Here is a 22,310-nt window from a genome sequence, read left to right on the forward strand (position 1 = left end):
AAGGAATGGGGGTTCTGGTTGCATTTGGGTGGAGGGAGGCATTTTTCGGGGGGTCCTGGGGTGGAAGGAACGGGGGTGGGTTTGGACTGGAAGGAATGGAGGTTCTGGTTAGAATAAACAAGGGGTTTGGGTGTGGAAGGACCGGGGGGGGGGGGATTTTTGGTGGAGGGAGGCATTTTTCAGGGGTTCTGGGGTGGAAGGAATAGGGGTTCTGGTTGGAAGGAACAGAGCGTTTGGAGGAGGAGGGAGGCATTTTTCGGGGGGGTTCTGGGGTGGAAGGAACATGGGTGGGTTTGGGTTGGAAGGAACAGGGGGTGGAAGGAATGGGGTTCTGGGTGGATGGAGGCATTTTTCGGGGGGTTCTGGGGTGGAAGGAACGGGGGTGGGTTTGGGTTGGAAGGAACAGGGGGGATTTGGGTGGAGGGAGGCATTTTTCGAGGGGTTACTCACACAGTGGGGGTCCGAAGAGCACCGTGTCCAAGGCTTTGAGCTGCATCTTCTGCCTGTGGCTCCTGTCGGTCATCTTCAGGAGGGTCCCCGTCATGGTGGCGTTGGTGACGGCCAACCTGGGGGGGGAGAGAATGGAGTCAGACTGGAGGAAGCCATAGATCGTCCCTCACCTCCAACATTGGCCAAATGAGTGCATTACGTCGGAGCAGCCAATGAGAACTCTCCGCTGACAGGCCTGACACACGGCATTCTGGGTAAGTGAACGATCGATGTCCCACGTGGGGAGAACATTCTTCGATCACCCGGAATGACACGTTATCGCTCAGGACAGTCATAAATTCCACGCAGTCCTCATCGCTCATCACATTGATGATCCTCGGCACCGCGCCCCCCGGGCTCCGAGCAACCAGGAGGACAGGAAACGATCCCGGAGTCACCATGGCGATGACACCAAGGACGAACGATGCTACTGAACCGAGGACACCGAGTTATAGAGAAACCTCCATCTCCTGTGTACGCGGCACGTTCTATTCCGGGTTCTCACCCGCTACTGTCCTGTAGATGTTCCATGCATTGCTGTACCGACCCGTCTAGGCCAGGCAGAGACCCGGGAGATGAGGGCTTCATGGGCCCCATCACTAACCTGCAGCATGTAGAGGACGACCAATCACATTTCATGAGCCCTAGAAGGAGGCTAATCACATGACCAGGGTGGGAGGAGCCATGAGAAATGCTGCGGGCGCCGTGCAACGCCGTCCCGATTTCTACGCAGAGCACTGCTGAGAGCAAACGGCGGCACCGAGCCCATTCCGCGTCTCTTCCGTACTCTCATTGCTAGTCATGTGACCATAGTGAGGTTTGGGGGGGAAGGGGGGGGGGGAAGACAGGGGGCGGAGCCGTATTACAGCGACACCCTCACGTCTCCAAAATTCACAAGTTGTAGACAATTCGGTCCGGGATCTCACCCAAGATGGAACTCCGACATCGGCTCCATACTCCGCGACTCCCGCAGTGATGACACCACCTCGAGTGGTCACATGAGTGGGCGGGAAGACACGCCTCTATTACAAGGTAGGCGGGGCGTCGCCTAAGACGTCCAGAAGATCGCCATCGAAATTGAGGTCTACCTAACCGTAAAATTTGTTAGTTTAGTATGTGGGGGGAGGGGTCAAATTGTAAAACCGCGTCAGATGCAAGGAGGCGGGCGGGAGGTGGGCGTCGGGCGGAAGGAGACCGGGTCGAGGGCGTCGGGCGGAAGGAGACCGGGTCGAGGGCGTCGGGCGGAAGGAGACCGGGTCGAGGGCGTCGGGCGGAAGGAGACCGGGTCGACGGCGCCGGGCGGAAGGAGACCGGGTCGACGGCGCCGGGCGGAAGGAGACCGGGTCGACGGCGCCGGGCGGAAGGAGACCGGGTCGACGGCGCCGGGCGGAAGGAGACCGGGTCGACGGCGCCGGGCGGAAGGAGACCGGGTCGACGGCGTCCGGCGGAAGGAGACCGGGTCGACGGCGCCGGGCGGAAGGAGACCGGGTCGACGGCGCCGGGCGGAAGGAGACCGGGTCGACGGCGCCGGGCGGAAGGAGACCGGGTCGACGGCGCCGGGCGGAAGGAGACCGGTTCGACGGCGCCGGGCGGAAGGAGACCGGGTCGACGGCGCCGGGCGGAAGGAGACCGGGTCGACGGCGCCGGGCGGAAGGAGACCGGGTCGACGGCGCCGGGCGGAGGAGACCGGGTCGACGGCGCCGGGCGGAAGGAGACCGGGTCGACGGCGCCGGGCGGAAGGAGACCGGGTCGACGGCGCCGGGCGGAAGGAGACCGGGTCGACGGCGCCGGGCGGAAGGAGACCGGGTCGACGGCGTCGGGCGGAAGGAGACCGTCGACGGCGTCGGGCGGAAGGAGACCGTCGACGGCGTCGGGCGGAAGGAGACCAGCGACGGGGTCAGGTGGAAGGAGATGGTCGATGGTGTCAGGTGGAAGGAGGCGGTCGATGGCGTCGGGCGGAAGGAGGCGGTCGATGGCGTCGGGCGGATGGAGACTGTTGATGGTGTCAGGTGGAAGGAGACGGTCGATGGTGTCAGGTGGAAGGAGACGGTCGATGGTGTCAGGCGGAAGGAGACGGTCGATGGTGTCAGGCGGAAGGAGACGGTCGACGGCGCCGGGCGGAAGGAGACGGTCGATGGTGTCAGGTGGAAGGAGACGGTCGATGGTGTCAGGTGGAAGGAGACGGTCGATGGTGTCGGGCGGAAGGAGACGGTCGATGGTGTCAGGCGGAAGGAGACGGTCGACGGCGCCGGGCGGAAGGAGACGGTCGATGGTGTCAGGTGGAAGGAGACGGTCGATGGTGTCAGGTGGAAGGAGACGGTCGACGGCGCCGGGCGGAAGGAGACGGTCGATGGTGTCAGGTGGAAGGAGACGGTCGATGGTGTCAGGTGGAAGGAGGCGGTCGATGGCGTCGGGCGGATGGAGACTGTTGATGGTGTCAGGTGGAAGGAGACGGTCGATGGTGTCAGGTGGAAGGAGACGGTCGATGGTGTCAGGCGGAAGGAGACGGTCGATGGTGTCAGGCGGAAGGAGACGGTCGACGGCGCCGGGCGGAAGGAGACGGTCGATGGTGTCAGGTGGAAGGAGACGGTCGATGGTGTCAGGTGGAAGGAGACGGTCGATGGTGTCAGGTGGAAGGAGACGGTCGATGGTGTCAGGTGGAAGGAGACGGTCGATGGTGTCAGGCGGAAGGAGACGGTCGATGGTGTCAGGCGGAAGGAGACGGTCGACGGCGCCGGGCGGAAGGAGACGGTCGATGGTGTCAGGTGGAAGGAGACGGTCGATGGTGTCAGGTGGAAGGAGACGGTAGATGTGTAGAGGACGTCATCATGCTCAGCAGACACACCCTAATTACAACACATCCACTGACACCCCCTTGGACATTTGGATTGGTTGTCTTTAGATCTATGACACCCTCTCTCCGCGGACAACAAAAGGACCCTCAGCCCTGGTTGGACATCACAGTCACGTTCCCGAGACTCGATGACTCAAATACATCAGACTAGATTCAAGTCGAGTTTCCTTGGCCCGAAATTCGTCCGGTTCCTATCGATCTGCATGCGGCCCCCTCTCTGTCCAGCAGACGTCAGACCTCTTTCTGTGGAACATTGGTGGTGGAAGACCCCCCGAGCGTCGCTCGTGCACACGCAGGGGTCGATCTTCAGCCGGACATGAGCGAACCACCATAGAGCGATCTCGGTTACATTCCTGTCTGGAGGTGGCAGCAAACGATGCCGAAACGTCTTCTAGAAACGGTCAGATGTGTGAATGGCGCTGGTTTGGTCGTCTACCATTTATGGGAATAACTCCTGACCCCGGAGGACGATCGCCGTCTGTCTGCTGGTGCTCAGACTGTTGTCCCGCGAGCTGGAGAATCTCCGCACAAGGTGAGATACAAGTGTCAAACTCCTCCCCCTGGGACAAGGGAGGCTCCTCCCCTGCCCTCTTCCATTGGCGTATTTAAGTGGACGAACTACTCAAAAGGCACCACCAATAAGAAATGGGCAATGCAGGGGTTAATGAAGACAGAGGACCACCAGCATGCTGAGAAATGTCTGAATACTCCCGGGGCCACAGACCGAAGGGGCCCTTACCTGGGCATATCCCGACCACTGAGCTGCAGCTTCCGGAACGTCTCCTCGTACTGCGGGAGCTCCACATAGTTCTTCAGCCACTCCACCACCTCGTCCAGCGTCCAGTTATATACTAGGAGACAGGAGAGAGGCGGGGTCACACAACGCAGGGGGCGGGGGGCACACAAAGCCAACCTTGACTCATGTCCTCTCTGCTGACCTCCAGTCCTCTCCGCTGACCTCCAGTCTCCCCGCTGACCTCACACCTTCTCCTGACCTCCAGTCCTCCCCACTGACCTCACACCTTCTCCTGACCTCCAGTCCTCTCCGCTAACCTCACACCCCTTCTGCTGACCTCCAGTCCTCTCCGCTAACCTCACACCCCTTCTCCTGACCTCCAGTCCTCTCCGCTAACCTCACACCCCTTCTGCTGACCTCCAGTCCTCCCCGCTAACCTCACACCTCCACTGTGGACCTCCAGTCCTCCCCGCTGACCTCACACCCCTTCTGCTGACCTCCAGTCCTCTCCGCTAATCTCACACCCCTTCTGCTGACCTCCAGTCCTCCCCGCTGACCTCACACCTCCACTGTGGACCTCCAGTCCTCTCCGCTGACCTCACACCCCTTCTGCTGACCTCCAGTCCTCCCCGCTGACCTCACGCCCTTCTGATTACCTCCAGTCCTCCCCGCTGACCTCACACCCCCACTGTGGACCTCCAGTCCTCTCCGCTGACCTCACACCCCTTCTGCTGACCTCCAGTCCTCCCCGCTGACCTCACGCCCCCTCTGTGGACCTCCAGTCCTCCCGCTGACCTCACGCCCCCTCTGCCAACCTTAAGTCCTCCTCTCTGCTGACCTCAAGTCCTCTCATGCCACCTCTGCCAACTAACCCCCTCCAGTCCTCCATTGCCTGAGAAGCTCCCAACCTCCCGAACTGACCTCCTGCTGTCCTCAGATTGGATCTCAGAAGGTGATGGTCAGATTTTACCACCCCCCCATGTCTTTCTGGCATTCATTCTATGGTTCCATGAACACCCTGCCATGTCACCATGTACAGCAACCGGAGTGAGCTTCCTATTAGACACAACATGGCGAGCAGACTGTATATAGTACTGAGGGCGGGGCGCGGGGGAGGTGTCTATACAGTGGATATAAAAAGTCCCCCCCCATTTCAGAACTTTTCCCTCCTTTTATGTGACCATAAACTGTACAACTCAGGTGAAATACAAAACTGAAATCTTTTAGGTGGGGGGAGGTAAAAATAAAAACACTAAATTAATCTGGTTGCATAAGTGTTCACACCCTTACACTCATTCTTTGGCGACGCCCCTTTTGATTCTGGCACTCCATCTTTTTGGGGAGGAGTCTATCAGCACAGCACATCCTGACTCAGCAATATTTGCCCGCTCTTCCAGATCTGTCAGATTGCGTGTCATCTCCTGCGCACAGCCCTCTTCACATCCCCCACAGATCTTCCATCGGGTTCAGGTCGGGGCTCTGGCTGGGCCATTCCAGAACTTTCCTCTTCTCCTGGTCATCCCATTCCTCTGTGGATTTGGATGGACTCTTTGGGTGGTGGTCACGCTGGAAGGATGAAGTTCCTCTTCATGAAGCCGGAAGGTTTTTGTGCCGATATTGACCGGGATTTGGGACTGTTCTTAATTCCCTCCACATGGACAAAGGCCCCAGTTCCAGATGAAGGAAAACAGCCCCCAAAGCATGATGCTGCCCCCACCATGCTTCACAGTGGGTATGGGGTTCTTCTGGTGATGGGCAGTGTTTTGCATCAAACATATCTTTTGGAATTCTGGCCACAAAGTCCATCCTTGGTGTCACCAGACCAGAACACATCTCCCCACATGCTTCTGGGAGACTTCAGATGTTCTGCAGAACGTAGCCAGGCTTGGATGGTCTTCTTCGTAGGAAGAGTCTTCCGTCTTCCGCTCTACCCCATCGCCCAGACATATGAAGAACACGGGAGATTGGTGTCACATGGACCACACAGCCACGACTTGCCCCATATTCCTGCAGCTCCTGTAATGTTGCTGTAGGCTTCTTGGCCGCCTCCCAGACCAGTCTTCTCCTCGTCTTTTCCTCCATTTTAGAGGGACGTCCAGGTGTTGGTGAGGTCGCTGTTGGTGATGTCACTGCTGCGCCACATTTCCTCCCCTTGATGACGGTCCTCGCTGTGTTCCATGGGATATCTAATGCCTTGGAGATCCTTTTGTCCCCTTCTCCTGACTGATACTTTGTAACAATGAGATCCCTCTGATGCTTTGGAAGTTCTCTGCAGACCATGGCTTCTGCTGTAGGCCTCTTGGCCGCCTCCCAGACCAGTTTTCTTCTCATCTTTTCCTACATTTTGGAAGGATGACCAGTTCTTGGTGACGTCACTGTTGGTGATGCCCAGTTCTTGGTGACGTCACTGTTGGTGATGCCCAGTTCTTGGTGACGTCACTGTTGGTGATGCCCAGTTCTTGGTGACGTCACTGTTGGTGATGCCCAGTTCTTGGTGACGTCACTGTTGGCGATGCCCAGTTCTTGGTGACGTCACTGTTGGCGATGCCCAGTTCTTGGTGACCTCACTGTTGGCGATGCCCAGTTCTTGGTGACGTCACTGTTGGTGATGCCCAGTTCTTGGTGACGTCACTGTTGGTGATGCCCAGTTCTTGGTGACGTCACTGTTGGCGATGTCCAGTTCTTGGTGACCTCACTGTTGGTGATGCCCAGTTCTTGGTGACGTCACTGTTGGTGATGCCCAGTTCTTGGTGACGTCACTGTTGGTGATGCCCAGTTCTTGGTGACCTCACTGTTGGTGATGCCCAGTTCTTGGTGACCTCACTGTTGGTGATGTCCAGTTCTTGGTGACCTCACTGTTGGCGATGTCCAGTTCTTGGTGACCTCACTGTTGGTGATGCCCAGTTCTTGGTGACGTCACTGTTGGTGATGCCCAGTTCTTGGTGATGTCCAGTTCTTGGTGACCTCACTGTTGGCGATGTCCAGTTCTTGGTGACGTCACTGTTGCGTCATGTTTCCTCCACATGATGGTGATGGTCTTCACCGTGTTCCATGGGATATCTAATGCCTTGGACATTCTTCTGTCCCCTTCTCCTGACTGATACTTTGTAACAATGAGGTCCCTCTGATGCTCTGGAAGTTCTCTGCAGACCATGGCTTCTGCTGTAGGCCTCTTGGCCGCCTCCCAGACCAGTTTTCTTCTCATCTTTTCCTACATTTTGGAAGGATGTCCAGTTCTTGGTGACGTCACTGTTGGTGATGTCCAGTTCTTGGTGACGTCACTGTTGCGTCATGTTTCCTCCACATGATGGTGACGGTCTTCACCGTGTTCCATGGGATATCTAATGCCTTGGACATTCTTCTGTCCCCTTCTTCTGACTGATACCTTGTAACAATGAGATCCCTCTGATGCTTTGGAAGTTCTCTGGGGACCATGGCTTTTGCTGTAGGCCTCTTGGCCGCCTCCCAGACCAGTTTTCTTCTCATCTTTTCCTACATTTTGGAAGGATGTCCAGTTCTTGGTGACGTCACTGTTGCGTCATGTTTCCTCCACATGATGGTGACGGTCTTCACCGTGTTCCATGGGATATCTAATGCCTTGGACATTCTTCTGTCCCCTTCTCCTGACTGATACTTTGTAACAATGAGGTCCCTCTGATGCTCTGGAAGTTCTCTGCAGACCATGGCTTCTGCTAAGATGTCAGGAAAGACAGACTAGAACAGCTGGACTTTATTTGGGGGTCATCAGAGGCACATCACATGATGGCGGGTGAGTCCTGACTCCTATTTACCACGATGGCGGGTGTGATTGCTTCATTCTGAACACAGCGACATCCCCACTTATGTAAGCACATTATTTTACGATTTATTTTTACCCCCCCCCCCCCCCCCCAAAGATCCCGGTTTGTTGTTCAGCTGAGCTGTACAGTTTATAGGTCACATTAAAGTTCTGAAATGACTGATCTTTGTCTCATTTATTACATCAAAGAAACCTCATGGGTCGGCACGGGGCTCTAGGACCTCATGGGTCGGCACGGGGCTCTAGGGACCTCATGGGTCGGCACGGGGCTCTAGGGACCTCATGGGTCGGCACGGGGCTCTAGGGACCTCATGGGTCGGCACGGGGCTCTAGGGACCTCATGGGTCGGCACGGGGCTCTAGGGACCTCATGGGTCGGCACGGGTCAGTAGGGGTAGTTATGAATCGGTATCGGTCTGTAGGGGTAGTTATTGATCGGTATCGGTCTGTAGGGGTAGTTATTGATCGGTATCGGTCTGTAGGGGTAGTTATTGATCGGTATCGGTCTGTAGGGGTAGTTATTGATCGGTATCGGTCTGTAGGGGTAGTTATTGATCGGTATCGGTCTGTAGGGGTAGTTATTGATCGGTATCGGTCTGTAGGGGTAGTTATTGATCGGTACGGGTCCGTAGGGGTAGTTATGGGTCGGTATCGGTCTGTAGGGGTAGTTATTGATCGGCACGGGTCAGTAGGGGTAGTTATTGATCGGTATCGGTCTGTAGGGTAGTTATTGATCGGTATCGGTCTGTAGGGGTAGTTATTGATCGGTATCGGTCTGTAGGGGTAGTTATTGATCGGTATCGGTCTGTAGGGTAGTTATTGATCGGTATCGGTCTGTAGGGGTAGTTATTGATCGGTATCGGTCTGTAGGGGTAGTTATTGATCGGTATCGGTCTGTAGGGGTAGTTATTGATCGGTACGGGTCCGTAGGGGTAGTTATGGGTCGGTATCGGTCTGTAGGGGTAGTTATTGATCTCTTCCGAAACGTCATGATATTGATGAAGATTTTTTGGTGTTCTAATTGGAGAAATCCCTTCTAGGAAGGAATGGGGTTCACCCTTGGGACTGAATATTGGACTGGAATACGGGGCACCCGGAAAGCGACTGGTGGGGGTGGGGACGTTTTTTTTTTTTTCTGTTTGTTTTTTTTAAGGGGGGGGGGGAATCTGTTGAGGTTTGGAAGGTTCACAGTCGTCACTCACCCTCAGAGGCCTTCCAGGTGATCCAGAGATCCTCCACACTGATCAGCTTGTCCTCTCCATGGAAGGTGCTGTGCTTCACCGTCGGGTCGTGATAGTTCAGATCTTCCCGCAGGAACTGCCGGGGGAAAAAAAAAAGAGCGCGGTGAGGGCGGTCCATCCCCCAACATGCAACAGGTTCAACCCCCCCACCACCCCATACACACACCTCGCTCCATCATCACTTCCCCCTCACCCCATCATCACTCATGTGCCGGGTTCAACCAACTCCCAAGCCATGTGCCCCAACCACAACCCCCAGTACGCAAACCCCCCCCCCCCCCCCCGCGCGCGCCATTAGCCATGTGCCCCGACCACAACCCCCAGTACGCACCCCCCCCCCCCCGCCATTAGCCATGTGCCCCGACCACAACCCCCAGTACGCACCCCCCCCCCCGCGCCATTAGCCATGTGCCCCGACCACAACCCCCAGTACGCACCCCCCCGACCACAACCCCCAGTACACACCCCCGCGCCATTAGCCATGTGCCCCGACCACAACCCCCAGTACGCACCCCCCCCCCCGCCATTAGCCATGTGCCCCGACCACAACCCCCAGTACGCACCCCCCCGACCACAACCCCCAGTACGCACCCCCGCGCCATTAGCCATGTGCCCCGACCACAACCCCCAGTACGCACCCCCCCCCCCCGCCATTAGCCATGTGCCCCGACCACAACCCCCAGTACGCACCCCCCCCCCCGCCATTAGCCATGTGCCCCGACCACAACCCCCAGTACGCACCCCCCCCCGCCATTAGCCATGTGCCCCGACCACAACCCCCAGTACGCACCCCCCCCCGCGCCATTAGCCATGTGCCCCGACCACAACCCCCAGTACGCACCCCCCCGACCACAACCCCCAGTACGCACCCCCGCGCCATTAGCCATGTGCCCCGACCACAACCCCCAGTACGCACCCCCCCCCCCCCCCGCCATTAGCCATGTGCCCCGACCACAACCCCCAGTACGCACCCCCCCGACCACAACCCCCAGTACGCACCCCCGCGCCATTAGCCATGTGCCCCGACCACAACCCCCAGTACGCACCCCCCCCGCCATTAGCCATGTGCCCCGTCCACAACCCCCAGTACGCACCCCCCCCGCCATTAGCCATGTGCCCCGACCACAACCCCCAGTACGCACCCCCCCGCCATTAGCCATGTGCCCCGACCACAACCCCCAGTACGCACCCCCCCCGCGCCATTAGCCATGTGCCCCGACCACAACCCCCAGTACGCACACCCCCACCCCACGCCATTAGCCATGTGCCCCAACCACAACCCCCAGTACGCACCCCCCCCCCGTGCCATTAGCCATGTGCCCCGACCACAACCCCCAGTACGCACCCCCCTCCCCGCCATTAGCCATGTGCCACAACCCCCAGTACGCACCCCCCTCCCCGCCATTAGCCATGTGCCACAACCCCCAGTACGCACCCCCCTCCCCATTAGCCAGGTGCCCCAACCACAACCCCCAGTATGCACCCCCAAGCGCCATTAGCCATGTGCCTCAACCACAACCCCCAGTATGCACCCCCAAATCCATTAGCCATGTGCCCCAAGCACAACCCCCAGTTTGCACCCCCCCCCCCCCTCCATTAGCCATGTGCCAACCTCCGGCACGCACCAACTCAATCCATCAGGTGTCCACTACGCATCCCCTTCCCCCGCCAAGCCTCCCCTTCCCCCGCCACGTGTCCTCTTCCCTTCCCCCGCCACGCCTCCCCTTCCCTTCCCCCACCACGTGTCCTCTTCCCTTCCCCCTTGCCCCGCGTCCCCTTCCCTTCCCCCGCCACATGTCCTCTTCCCTTCCCCCGTGCCCCGCGTCCCCTTCCCCCTTGCCCCGCGTCCCCTTCCCTTCCCCCTTGCCCCACCACGCGCCCCCCTTGCTCCGCTACGCATCCCCTTCCCTTGTCCCGCCATGCATCCCCTTCCCTTCCCCCACCACGCATCCCCTTCCCTTCCCCCTTGCCCCGCCAAGCATCCCCTTCCCTTCCCCCACCACGTGCCCCCCTTGCTCCGCATCCCCTTCCCTTCCCCCGCCACGCGTCCCCTTCCCTTCCCAAGCCACGCGTCCCCTTCCCTTCCCAAGCCACGCGTCCCCTTCCCTTGCCCCGCCTCCCCTCCCCTTGCCCCGCCTCCCCTTCCCTTGCCCCGCCACCCCTTGCCCCGCCTCCCCTTCCCTTGCCCCGCCTCCCCTTCCCCCGCCTCCCCTTCCCCCGCCTCCCCTTCCCCCGCCACGCATCCCCTTCCCTTCCCCCTCCACGCGCCCCCTTCCCCCTCCATTACACCGAGTGATTGTTTCCCATCAGTGGTCTCACCTCATCGCTCTCTTCCACATCGACGTTCCCATTGGCGTCATCGTCCATCTGCTTGTGTATGCTGACCACGGCCTCGAAACTCAGCAACTCCTCTTCATTGTGACACAGGAGCTCATCGATCCGACAGAACTCTGCAGAAAGAGGCGGAGCCATGAGAGGGCGGCCAATCCCAGCACTAGATACATTGTAGGCGGGTTTCATCTGATGGTGGAATATATTACATGATATATATATGCCCCTCCCCCGGACTGTATACAATGTATATACACGGCTCCACCAATGAGAGGAGGACTCTGAGAACCCATCAGATCCCAATGGGGAGGAATCTCCTGCTGGATCTCTATACTGACCATGGACGGGGATGGGTGATGGGGGGACACCCCATCATTGGATGGAAATGATGGACCTACAGAGGACGGAATTCATAGACACCCCGAAAATCAAAGTGAAGAAATGATGCAGAAAGCCAGTCCATGTTGGTGAAATGTCATTGCAGCAACTCAGAATGGCCCTCAGTAGTCTGTGTGGCCCCCACGTGCTTGTATGCATTTCTGACAACGTCGGGGGAGGGTCCTAATGAGACCACGGATGGTGTCTTGGGAGATTTCCTCCCAGATCTGGACCAGGACATCACTGAGCTCCTGGACAGTCTGAGGTGCAACCTGGGGGCGTCGGATGGACCGAAACATGACATCCCAGAGGGGCTCTATTGGGTTTAGGTCAGGTGAGTGTGGGGGCCATTCAATGGTATCAATTCCTTCACCCTCCAGGAACTGCCTGCATACTCCCCCCACATGAGGCCGGGCATTGTCTGCACCAGGAGGAACCCGGGACCCCCCTGCGCCAGGAGGAACCCAGGACCCACCGCGCCAGGAGGAACCCGGGACCCCCCGCGCCAGGAGGAACACGGGACCCCCCGCGCCAGGAGGAACCCGGGACCCCCCGCGCCAGGAGGAACCCGGGACCCCCCCGCGCCATTGTACAGTCTGACAATGGGTCCAAGGATCTCATCCCGATACCTAATGGCAGTCAGGGTCCATTGTCTAGCCTGTAGAGATCTGTGTCCCTCCATGGATATGCCCCCCCCAGACCATCACTGACCCACCACCAATACGGTCATGCTGAACCATGTTACAGGCAGGAGAACGTTCTCCACGGCTTCTCCAGACCCTTTCACGTGTCACATGTGTTCAGGGGGAACCTGCTCTCATCTGTGAAAAGCACAGGGTGCCAGTGGTGGACCTGACAATTCTGGGGTTCAATGGCCAATGCCAATCCAGCTCTGTGGTGCCAAACAGTGAGCACAGGGCCCACTAGAGGACGTCAGGCCCTCAGGCCACCCTCATGAAGTCTGTTTCTGATTGGTCAGAGACATTCACACCAGTGGCCTGCTGGAGGTCATTCTGTAGGGCTCTGGCAGGACTCATCCTGTTCCTCCTTGTACAAAGGAGCAGATCCCGGTCCTGCTGATGGGTTAAGGACCTTCTACGGCCCTGTCCAGCCCTCCTAGAGGAACTGCCTGTCTCCTGGAATCTCCTCCGTGCTCTCGTCTCCCGGAATCTCCTCCGTGCTCTCGTCTCCCGGAATCTCCTCCGTGCTCTCGTCTCCCGGAACCTCCTCCGTGCTCTCGTCTCCCGGAACCTCCTCCGTGCTCTCGTCTCCCGGAACCTCCTCCGTGCTCCCGTCTCCCGGAACCTCCTCCGTGCTCCCCCCCACCGGAACCTCCTCCGTGCTCCCGTCTCCCGGAACCTCCTCCGTGCTCCCGTCTCCCCGGAACCTCCTCCGTGCTCCCGTCTCCCGGAACCTCCTCCGTGCTCCCGTCTCCCGGAACCTCCTCCGTGCTCCCGTCTCCCGGAACCTCCTCCGTGCCCTCGTCTCCCGGAACCTCCTCCGTGCTCCCGTCTCCCGGAACCTCCTCCGTGCTCCCGTCTCCCGGAACCTCCTCCGTGCTCCCGTCTCCCGGAACCTCCTCCGTGCTCCCGTCTCCCGGAACCTCCTCCGTGCTCCCGTCTCCCGGAACCTCCTCCGTGCTCCCGTCTCCCGGAACCTCCTCCGTGCTCCCGTCTCCCGGAACCTCCTCCGTGCTCCCGTCTCCCGGAACCTCCTCCGTGCTCCCGTCTCCCGGAACCTCCTCCGTGCTCCCGTCTCCCGGAACCTCCTCCGTGCTCCCGTCTCCCGGAACCTCCTCCGTGCTCCCGTCTCCCGGAACCTCCTCCGTGCTCCCGTCTCCCGGAACCTCCTCCGTGCTCCCGTCTCCCGGAACCTCCTCCGTGCTCCCGTCTCCCGGAACCTCCTCCGTGCCCTCGTCTCCCGGAATCTCCTCCGTGCTCCCGTCTCCCGGAATCTCCTCCGTGCTCCCGTCTCCCGGAATCTCCTCCGTGCTCTCGTCTCCCGGAATCTCCTCCGTGCTCTCGTCTCCCGGAATCTCCTCCGTGCTCTCGTCTCCCGGAATCTCCTCCGTGCTCCCGTCTCCCGGAATCTCCTCCGTGCTCTCGTCTCCCGGAATCTCCTCCATGCTCTTGAGACTGTGCTGGGAGACACAGCAAACCTTCTGGCAATGGCAGGTATTGATGGACCATCCTGGAGGAGTTGGACTGCCTGTGTGACCTCTGTAGGGTCCAGGTATGGCCTCATGGTACCAGTAGTGACACTGACCCGAGCCAAATGCAGAACCAGTGAGAGACAGTCAGGGAAGATGAGGAGGGAGAAATGTCAGTGGTCTCCACCTATAACACCATTCCTGTTTTGGGGGTCGTCTCATTGTTGCCCATCTAGTGCCCCTGTTGGTGACTTTATGACTACCAAAGCAGCTGAAACTGAAGAACATCCCCCTCTGCGACTTTCCTGACCAGATCCTCTGCGACTCCCCTGACCAGATCCTCTGCGACTCCCCTGACCAGATCCTCTGCGACTCCCCTGACCAGATCCTCTGCGACTCCCCTGACCAGATCCATATCCCAGGAGGTTCATCGACTTCATGTGACTCGGATCACAAAGTCGTCCTGTCATTTTTTGAACCGTGTACACACACATGTGTACACACATACACACACACACACACAATGTACAGGAGGAGTGCGGCGGTTATTGCGACGGGCGGGAAGTGGAGGAGGAAGTGGCGACAGATGCCATGAGCAGAGATCACACATCTTCAAAGGGAGAGATGCAGCCAGCCAGGTCACCAGAAAGCCACTTGGAGGATGTCTGAGGGGTCAATGATGCCTTATTACTCAGCAGAGACGTGTGCCATGTTACAGGAGACGTGTGCCATGAAGACTCAGCCTGAGGCCGTGTTCCAGGCGACACCACAGAGTTCGGGCCGATCGTTTCCTCTCCCCTCTATGAGGAGTCATCAGACCGGTCAGACCAGCCCAACCTCCCACTGACCTAACTTCCAGGAGAACACCTCGCCAACTGTCACAACCAAACACACCGTCAGGAACCACAAACCATCTCAGAGGGGGGAGGGGTAGATGTCACACAGGACAGTTGGGCATTGGGGGGGTCAGATAGGACTTTTGGGGGACCCATGAGTAGGGGAGAGGTAGATGCACATACTGGGATGAGTCTGATGTGTGAACAATCATCTGCCAAGTGAAACAATCCACAATCAGTTCCAGGCGAGGATCCAGGTCATGTGACCTCCATACACCCAGAAAACCAACAGACTGTCATGGCGGTCGGCCAATCCTCAGGAGTAGAGATCCAGCCAAATCGGTTCTCTTTGTTTTGGATGGAGTGGGGAAGCCTCCAATCATATCTCCCAACACCGACCATCTCCCTCCACCAGTTCTGGACAATGCTGGTCCCCCAGTCATGGTACGAGCGTCCTTCCCCCGGTCCTCTAGTCATGATATGAGCGTCCTCCTCAGGTCCTCCAGTCATGGTACCAGCGACCTCCTCAGGTCCCCCAGTCATGGTACCAGCGTCCCCCTCAGGTCCCCCAGTCATGGTACCAGCGTCCCCCTCAGGTTCCCCAGTCATGGTACCAGCGTCCCCCTCAGGTCCCCCAGTCATGGTACCAGCGTCCCCCTCAGGTCCCCCAGTCATGGTACCAGAGTCCCCCTCAGGTCCCCCAGTCATGGTACCAGCGTCCCCCTCAGGTCCCCCAGTCATGGTACCAGCGTCCCCCTCAGGTCCCCCAGTCATGGTACCAGCGTCCCCCTCAGGTCCCCCAGTCATGGTACCAGCGTCCCCCTCAGGTCCCCCAGTCATGGTACCAGCGTCCCCCTCAGGTCCCCCAGTCATGGTACCAGCGTCCCCCTCAGGTCCCCCAGTCATGGTACCAGAGTCCCCCTCAGGTCCCCCAGTCATGGTACCAGCGTCCCCCTCAGGTCCCCCAGTCATGGTACCAGCGTCCCCCTCAGGTCCCCCAGTCATGGTACCAGCGTCCCCCTCAGGTCCCCCAGTCATGGTACCAGCGTCCCCCTCAGGTCCCCCAGTCATGGTACCAGCGTCCCCCTCAGGTCCCCCAGTCATGGTACCAGCGTCCCCCTCAGGTCCCCCAGTCATGGTACCAGCGTCCCCCTCAGGTCCCCCAGTCATGGTACCAGCGTCCCCCTCAGGTACCCCAGTCATGGTACCAGCGTCCCCCTCAGGTACCCCAGTCATGGTACCAGCGTCCCCCTCAGGTACCCCAGTCATGGTACCAGCGTCCCCCTCAGGTACCCCAGTCATGGTACCAGCGTCCCCCTCAGGTACCCCAGTCATGGTACCAGCGTCCTCCTCAGGTACCCCAGTCATGGTACCAGCGTCCTCCTCAGGTACCCCAGTCATGGTACCAGCGTCCTCCTCAGGTACCCCAGTCATGGTACCAGCGTCCTCCTCAGGTACCCCAGTCATGGTACCAGCGTCCTCCTCAGGTACCCCAGTCATGGTACCAGCGTCCTCCTCAGGTACCCCAGTCATGGTACCAGCGTCCTCCTCAGGTCCCCCAGTCATGGTACCAGAGTCCCCCTCAGGTCCCCCAGTCATGGTACCAGCATCCTCCTCAGGTCCCCCAGTCATGGTACGATCGTCCTCCTCAGGTCCCCCAGTCATGGTATCAGAGTCCCCCTCAGGTCCTCCAGTCATGGTACAATCGTCCTCCTCAGGTCCCCCAGTCATGGTACCAGCGTCCTCCTCAGGTCCCCCAGTCATGGTACCAGCGTCCTCCTCAGGTCCCCCAGTCATGGTACCAGCGTCCTCCTCAGGTCCCCCAGTCATGGTACCAGCGTCCTCCTCAGGTCCCCCAGTCATGGTACCAGCGTCCTCCTCAGGTCCCCCAGTCATGGTACCAGCGTCCCCCTCAGCTCCCCCAGTCATGGTACCAGCGTCCCCCTCAGGTCCCCCAGTCATGGTACCAGCGTCCCCCTCAGGTCCCCCAGTCATGGTACCAGCATCCTTCTCAGGTCCCCCAGTCATGGTACGAGCGTCCTACTCAGGTCCCCCAGTCATGGTACCAGCGTCCCCCTCAGGTCCCCCAGTCATGGTATGAGCGTCCTCCTCAGGTCCCCCAGTCATGGTACCAGAGTCCCCCTCAGGTCCCCCAGTCATGGTACCAGAGTCCCCCTCAGGTCCCCCAGTCATGGTACCAGAGTCCCCCTCAGGTCCCCCAGTCATGGTACCAGCGTCCCCCTCAGTTCCTCCAGTCATGGTACCAGCGTCCTCCTCAGGTCCCCCAGTCATGGTACCAGCGTCCCCCTCAGTTCCTCCAGTCATGGTACCAGCGTCCCCCTCAGGTCCCCCAGTCATGGTACCAGCGTCCTCCTCAGGTCCCCCAGTCATGGTACCAGCGTCCTCCTCAGGTCCCCCAGTCATGGTACCAGCGTCCTCCTCAGGTCCCCCAGTCATGGTACCAGCGTCCCCCTCAGTTCCTCCAGTCATGGTACCAGCATCCTCCTCAGGCCCTCCAGCTGAACGCACACCAATCCTAAACTGACACAGAACAGAAAAGTTTCCTCTATCTGGGTGACAGAGCCGAGTCTGGAATCCAGGTCACCCAAATCCATCATCAGCTGAGGACACGTCCTTCTAATTATCCTGGAGGCCCCTGAAGCCCCCCAGGGCCCCGTCTGCTCTCACTGCTCATTAAACTTCATGGAAGAGAGAAACATTCCGCCTGGATGTGATCGTCTATCAGTGTCCGGGGGACGGGCACAGCGCCAGGCAAGAAAACGTTTTACCAAAAGAGGACGAAAAGACGAGGAAAGATTCAGGTGATGAAAATACAATATCGTGACAGAGCTCGGCCGGAGAGGAGACCACAGACCACGATACCCCTACAGAGCCGGCCAGAGAGGAGACCACAGACCACGATACCCCTACAGAGCCGGCCAGAGAGGAGACCACAGACCACGATACCCCTACAGAGCCGGCCAGAGAGGAGACCACAGACCACGATACCCCTACAGAGCCGGCCAGAGAGGAGATCACGATACCCCGACAGAGCTCGACCAGAGAGGAGACCACAGACCACGATACCCCGACAGAGCCGGCCAGAGAGGAGACCACAGACCACGATACCCCTACAGAGCCGGCCAGAGAGGAGATCACGATACCCCGACAGAGCTCGACCAGAGAGGAGACCACAGACCACGATACCCCGACAGAGCCCGGCCAGAGAGGAGACCACAGACCACGATACCCCTACAGAGCCGGCCAGAGAGGAGACCACAGACCACGATACCCCGACAGAGCCCGGCCAGAGAGGAGACCACAGACCACGATACCCCTACAGAGCCGGCCAGAGAGGAGACCACAGACCACGATACCCCTACAGAGCTCGGCCGGAGAGGAGACCACAGACCACGATACCCCTACAGAGCCGGCCAGAGAGGAGACCACAGACCACGATACCCCTACAGAGCCGGCCGGAGAGAAGATCACAGACCACGATACCCCTACAGAGCCGGCCAGAGAGGAGACCACAATACCCCGACAGAGCTCGGCCAGAGAGGAGACCACAGACCACGATACCCCGACAGAGCTCGGCCGGAGAGGAGACCACAGACCACGATACCCCGACAGAGCTCGGCCGGAGAGGAGACCACAGACCACGATACCCCTACAGAGCCCGGCCAGAGAGGAGACCACAGACCACGATACCCCTACAGAGCCCGGCCAGAGAGGAGACCACAGACCACGATACCCCTACAGAGCCCGGCCAGAGAGGAGACCACAGACCACGATACCCCTACAGAGCCCGGCCAGAGAGGAGACCACAGACCGTGATATCCCGACAGAGCCGTCCAGAGAGGAGACCACAGACCACGATACCCCTACAGAGCCGGCCAGAGAGGAGACCACAGACCACGATACCCCTACAGAGCCGGCCAGAGAGGAGACCACAGACCACGATACCCCTACAGAGCCGGCCAGAGAGGAGACCACAGACCACGATACCCCTACAGAGCCGGCCGGAGAGAAGATCACAGACCACGATACCCCTACAGAGCCGGCCAGAGAGGAGACCACGATACCCCGACAGAGCTCGGCCAGAGAGGAGACCACAGACCACGATACCCCGACAGAGCTCGGCCGGAGAGGAGACCACAGACCACGATACCCCTACAGAGCCCGGCCAGAGAGGAGACCACAGACCACGATACCCCGACAGAGCTCGGCCGGAGAGGAGACCACGATACCCCTACAGAGCCCAGCCAGAGAGGAGACCACAGACCGTGATATCCCGACAGAGCCAGCCAGAGAGGAGACCACAGACCACGATACCCCTACAGAGCCCGGCCAGAGAGGAGACCACAGACCACGATACCCCTACAGAGCCGGCCGGAGAGAAGATCACAGACCACGATACCCCTACAGAGCCGGCCAGAGAGGAGACCACGATACCCCGACAGAGCTCGGCCAGAGAGGAGACCACAGACTGTGATATCCCGACAGAGCCGGCCAGAGAGGAGATCACAGACCACGATACCCGACAGAGCCCGGCCGGAGAGGAGACCACGATACCCCGACAGAGCCCGGCCGGAGAGGAGACCACGATACCCCGACAGAGCCCGGCCGGAGAGGAGACCACGATACCCCGACAGAGCCCGGCCGGAGAGGAGACCACGATACCCCGACAGAGCCCGGCCGGAGAGGAGACCACGATACCCCGACAGAGCCCGGCCGGAGAGGAGACCACGATACCCCGACAGAGCCCGGCCGGAGAGGAGACCACGATACCCCGACAGAGCCCGGCCAGAGAGGAGACCACAGACCGTGATATCCCGACAGAGCCAGCCAGAGAGGAGACCACAGACCACGATACCCCTACAGAGCCCAGCCAGAGAGGAGACCACAGACCACGATACCCCTACAGAGCCCGGCCAGAGAGGAGACCACAGACCACGATACCCCTACAGAGCCCGGCCAGAGAGGAGACCACAGACCACGATACCCCTACAGAGCCCGGCCAGAGAGGAGACCACAGACCGTGATATCCCGACAGAGCCGGCCAGAGAGGAGACCACAGACCGTGATATCCCGACAGAGCCGGCCGGAGAGGAGACCACAGACCACGATACCCCTACAGAGCCGGCCGGAGAGAAGATCACAGACCACGATACCCCTACAGAGCCGGCCAGAGAGGAGACCACGATACCCCGACAGAGCTCGGCCAGAGAGGAGACCACAGACTGTGATATCCCGACAGAGCCGGCCAGAGAGGAGATCACAGACCACGATACCCGACAGAGCCCGGCCGGAGAGGAGACCACGATACCCCGACAGAGCCCGGCCGGAGAGGAGACCACGATACCCCGACAGAGCCCGGCCGGAGAGGAGACCACGATACCCCGACAGAGCCCGGCCGGAGAGGAGACCACGATACCCCGACAGAGCCCGGCCGGAGAGGAGACCACGATACCCCGACAGAGCCCGGCCGGAGAGGAGACCACGATACCCCGACAGAGCCCGGCCGGAGAGGAGACCACGATACCCCGACAGAGCCCGGCCGGAGAGGAGACCACGATACCCCGACAGAGCCCGGCCGGAGAGGAGACCACGATACCCCGACAGAGCCCGGCCGGAGAGGAGACCACAATACCCCGACAGAGCCCGGCCGGAGAGGAGACCACGATACCCCGACAGAGCCCGGCCGGAGAGGAGACCACGATACCCCGACAGAGCCCGGCCGGAGAGGAGACCACGATACCCCGACAGAGCCCGGCCGGAGAGGAGACCACGATACCCCGACAGAGCCCGGCCGGAGAGGAGACCACGATACCCCGACAGAGCCCGGCCGGAGAGGAGACCACGATACCCCGACAGAGCCCGGCCGGAGAGGAGACCACGATACCCCGACAGAGCCCGGCCGGAGAGGAGACCACGATACCCCGACAGAGCCCGGCCGGAGAGGAGACCACGATACCCCGACAGAGCCCGGCCGGAGAGGAGACCACGATACCCCGACAGAGCCCGGCCGGAGAGGAGACCACGATACCCCGACAGAGCCCGGCCGGAGAGGAGACCACGATACCCCGACAGAGCCCGGCCGGAGAGGAGACCACGATACCCCGACAGAGCCCGGCCGGAGAGGAGACCACGATACCCCGACAGAGCCCGGCCGGAGAGGAGACCACGATACCCCGACAGAGCCCGGCCGGAGAGGAGACCACGATACCCCGACAGAGCCCGGCCGGAGAGGAGACCACGATACCCCGACAGAGCCCGGCCGGAGAGGAGACCACGATACCCCGACAGAGCCCGGCCGGAGAGGAGACCACGACACCCCGACAGAGCCCGGCCGGAGAGGAGACCACGATACCCCGACAGAGCCCGGCCGGAGAGGAGACTACGATACCCCGACAGAGCCTGGCCGGAGAGGAGACCACAGACCGTGATATCCCAACATAGACCGATAACATGCGCATGGCCCCCCTGGTGGAAGGGGGCGATGGGTGGGGGGGCCCCAGTGATCACCCATGATGGACGTGGATCTTGTTCGGTGTATTCATAGATATGAAGTCTGTGTGGCGCCATCAGATGAGACTCTCCACGGAGCGCCGGTTATGAGGGTGAAGTCAGCACTTCGGGACAATTCCCACAATCACAATCTGATATGTATCAGGAAATGTGAGATACGGGACCGCGGGGGGGGGGGGGAGGGGGGAGAGGGGCAGGTGACATAAATGACTTTCCGTCTCAGGGATCATTATATTCCGTCCAGGTATGCCCGGATCACATGACTCCCCAGCAATGCCGTGTCTCCCCAACAGGACGGCGCCATCTCTAGTATAGTCTCAGTATACAGTGTACCGGGGAAGGTGGGGTGTTCCGGGGAGAAGTATTCAGTTCACCGGGGGAAGGTGGGGTGTTCCGGGGAGCAGTATACAGTACAACGGGGAAGGTGGGGGGTTCCGGGGAGCAGTATACAGATCACCAGGGAAGGTGGGGGTACCAGGGAGCAGTATACAGTACAACGGGGAAGGTGGGGGTTCCGGGGAGCAGTATACAGTTCACCAGGGAAGGTGGGGGTACCAGGGAGCAGTATACAGTACAACGGGGAAGGTGGGGGTTCCGGGGAGCAGTATACAGTACAACGGGGAAGGTGGGGTACCAGGGAGCAGTATACAGTACAACGGGGGAAGGTGGGGGTTCCGGGGAGCAGTATACAGTTCACCAGGGAAGGTGGGGGTACCAGGGAGCAGTATACAGTACAACGGGGAAGGTGGGGGGTTCCGGGGAGCAGTATACAGTACAACGGGGAAGGTGGGGGGTTCCGTGGAGCAGTATACAGATCACCAGGGAAGGTGGGGGTTCCGGGGAGCAGTATACAGTACAACGGGGAAGGTGGGGGTTCCGGGGAGCAGTATACAGTTCACCAGGGAAGGTGGGGGTTCCGGGGAAGGTGGGGGGTTCCGGGGAGCAGTATACAGTACAACGGGGAAGG

At 60.0% G+C, this 22,310-nt stretch overlaps 1 protein-coding gene across 1 annotated transcript in view; it reads right to left on the bottom strand.

The window, feature by feature from the left end:
• Positions 1-442: 442 nt before the first annotated feature.
• LOC149430000 (stromal interaction molecule 1-like) overlaps positions 443-22,310 on the bottom strand; it is a 44,943-nt gene continuing 23,075 nt past the window's right edge. Inside the window, exons 2-5 of the mRNA XM_089666268.1 lie at positions 11,438-11,568; positions 9,080-9,194; positions 4,083-4,194; positions 443-566 (exon numbers count right to left, since the gene is read on the bottom strand). Of these exons, the coding sequence (XP_089522394.1) occupies positions 443-566; positions 4,083-4,194; positions 9,080-9,194; positions 11,438-11,568 (482 nt within the window). The remainder of the gene's footprint in view (positions 567-4,082; positions 4,195-9,079; positions 9,195-11,437; positions 11,569-22,310) is intronic.

The sequence above is a fragment of the Staurois parvus genome, unplaced genomic scaffold (genome assembly GCF_062004578.1).
Source record: "Staurois parvus isolate SC_StPar_1 unplaced genomic scaffold, SC_StPar_1.0 ptg002646l, whole genome shotgun sequence".
Taxonomy (NCBI): Eukaryota; Metazoa; Chordata; class Amphibia; order Anura; family Ranidae; genus Staurois; species Staurois parvus.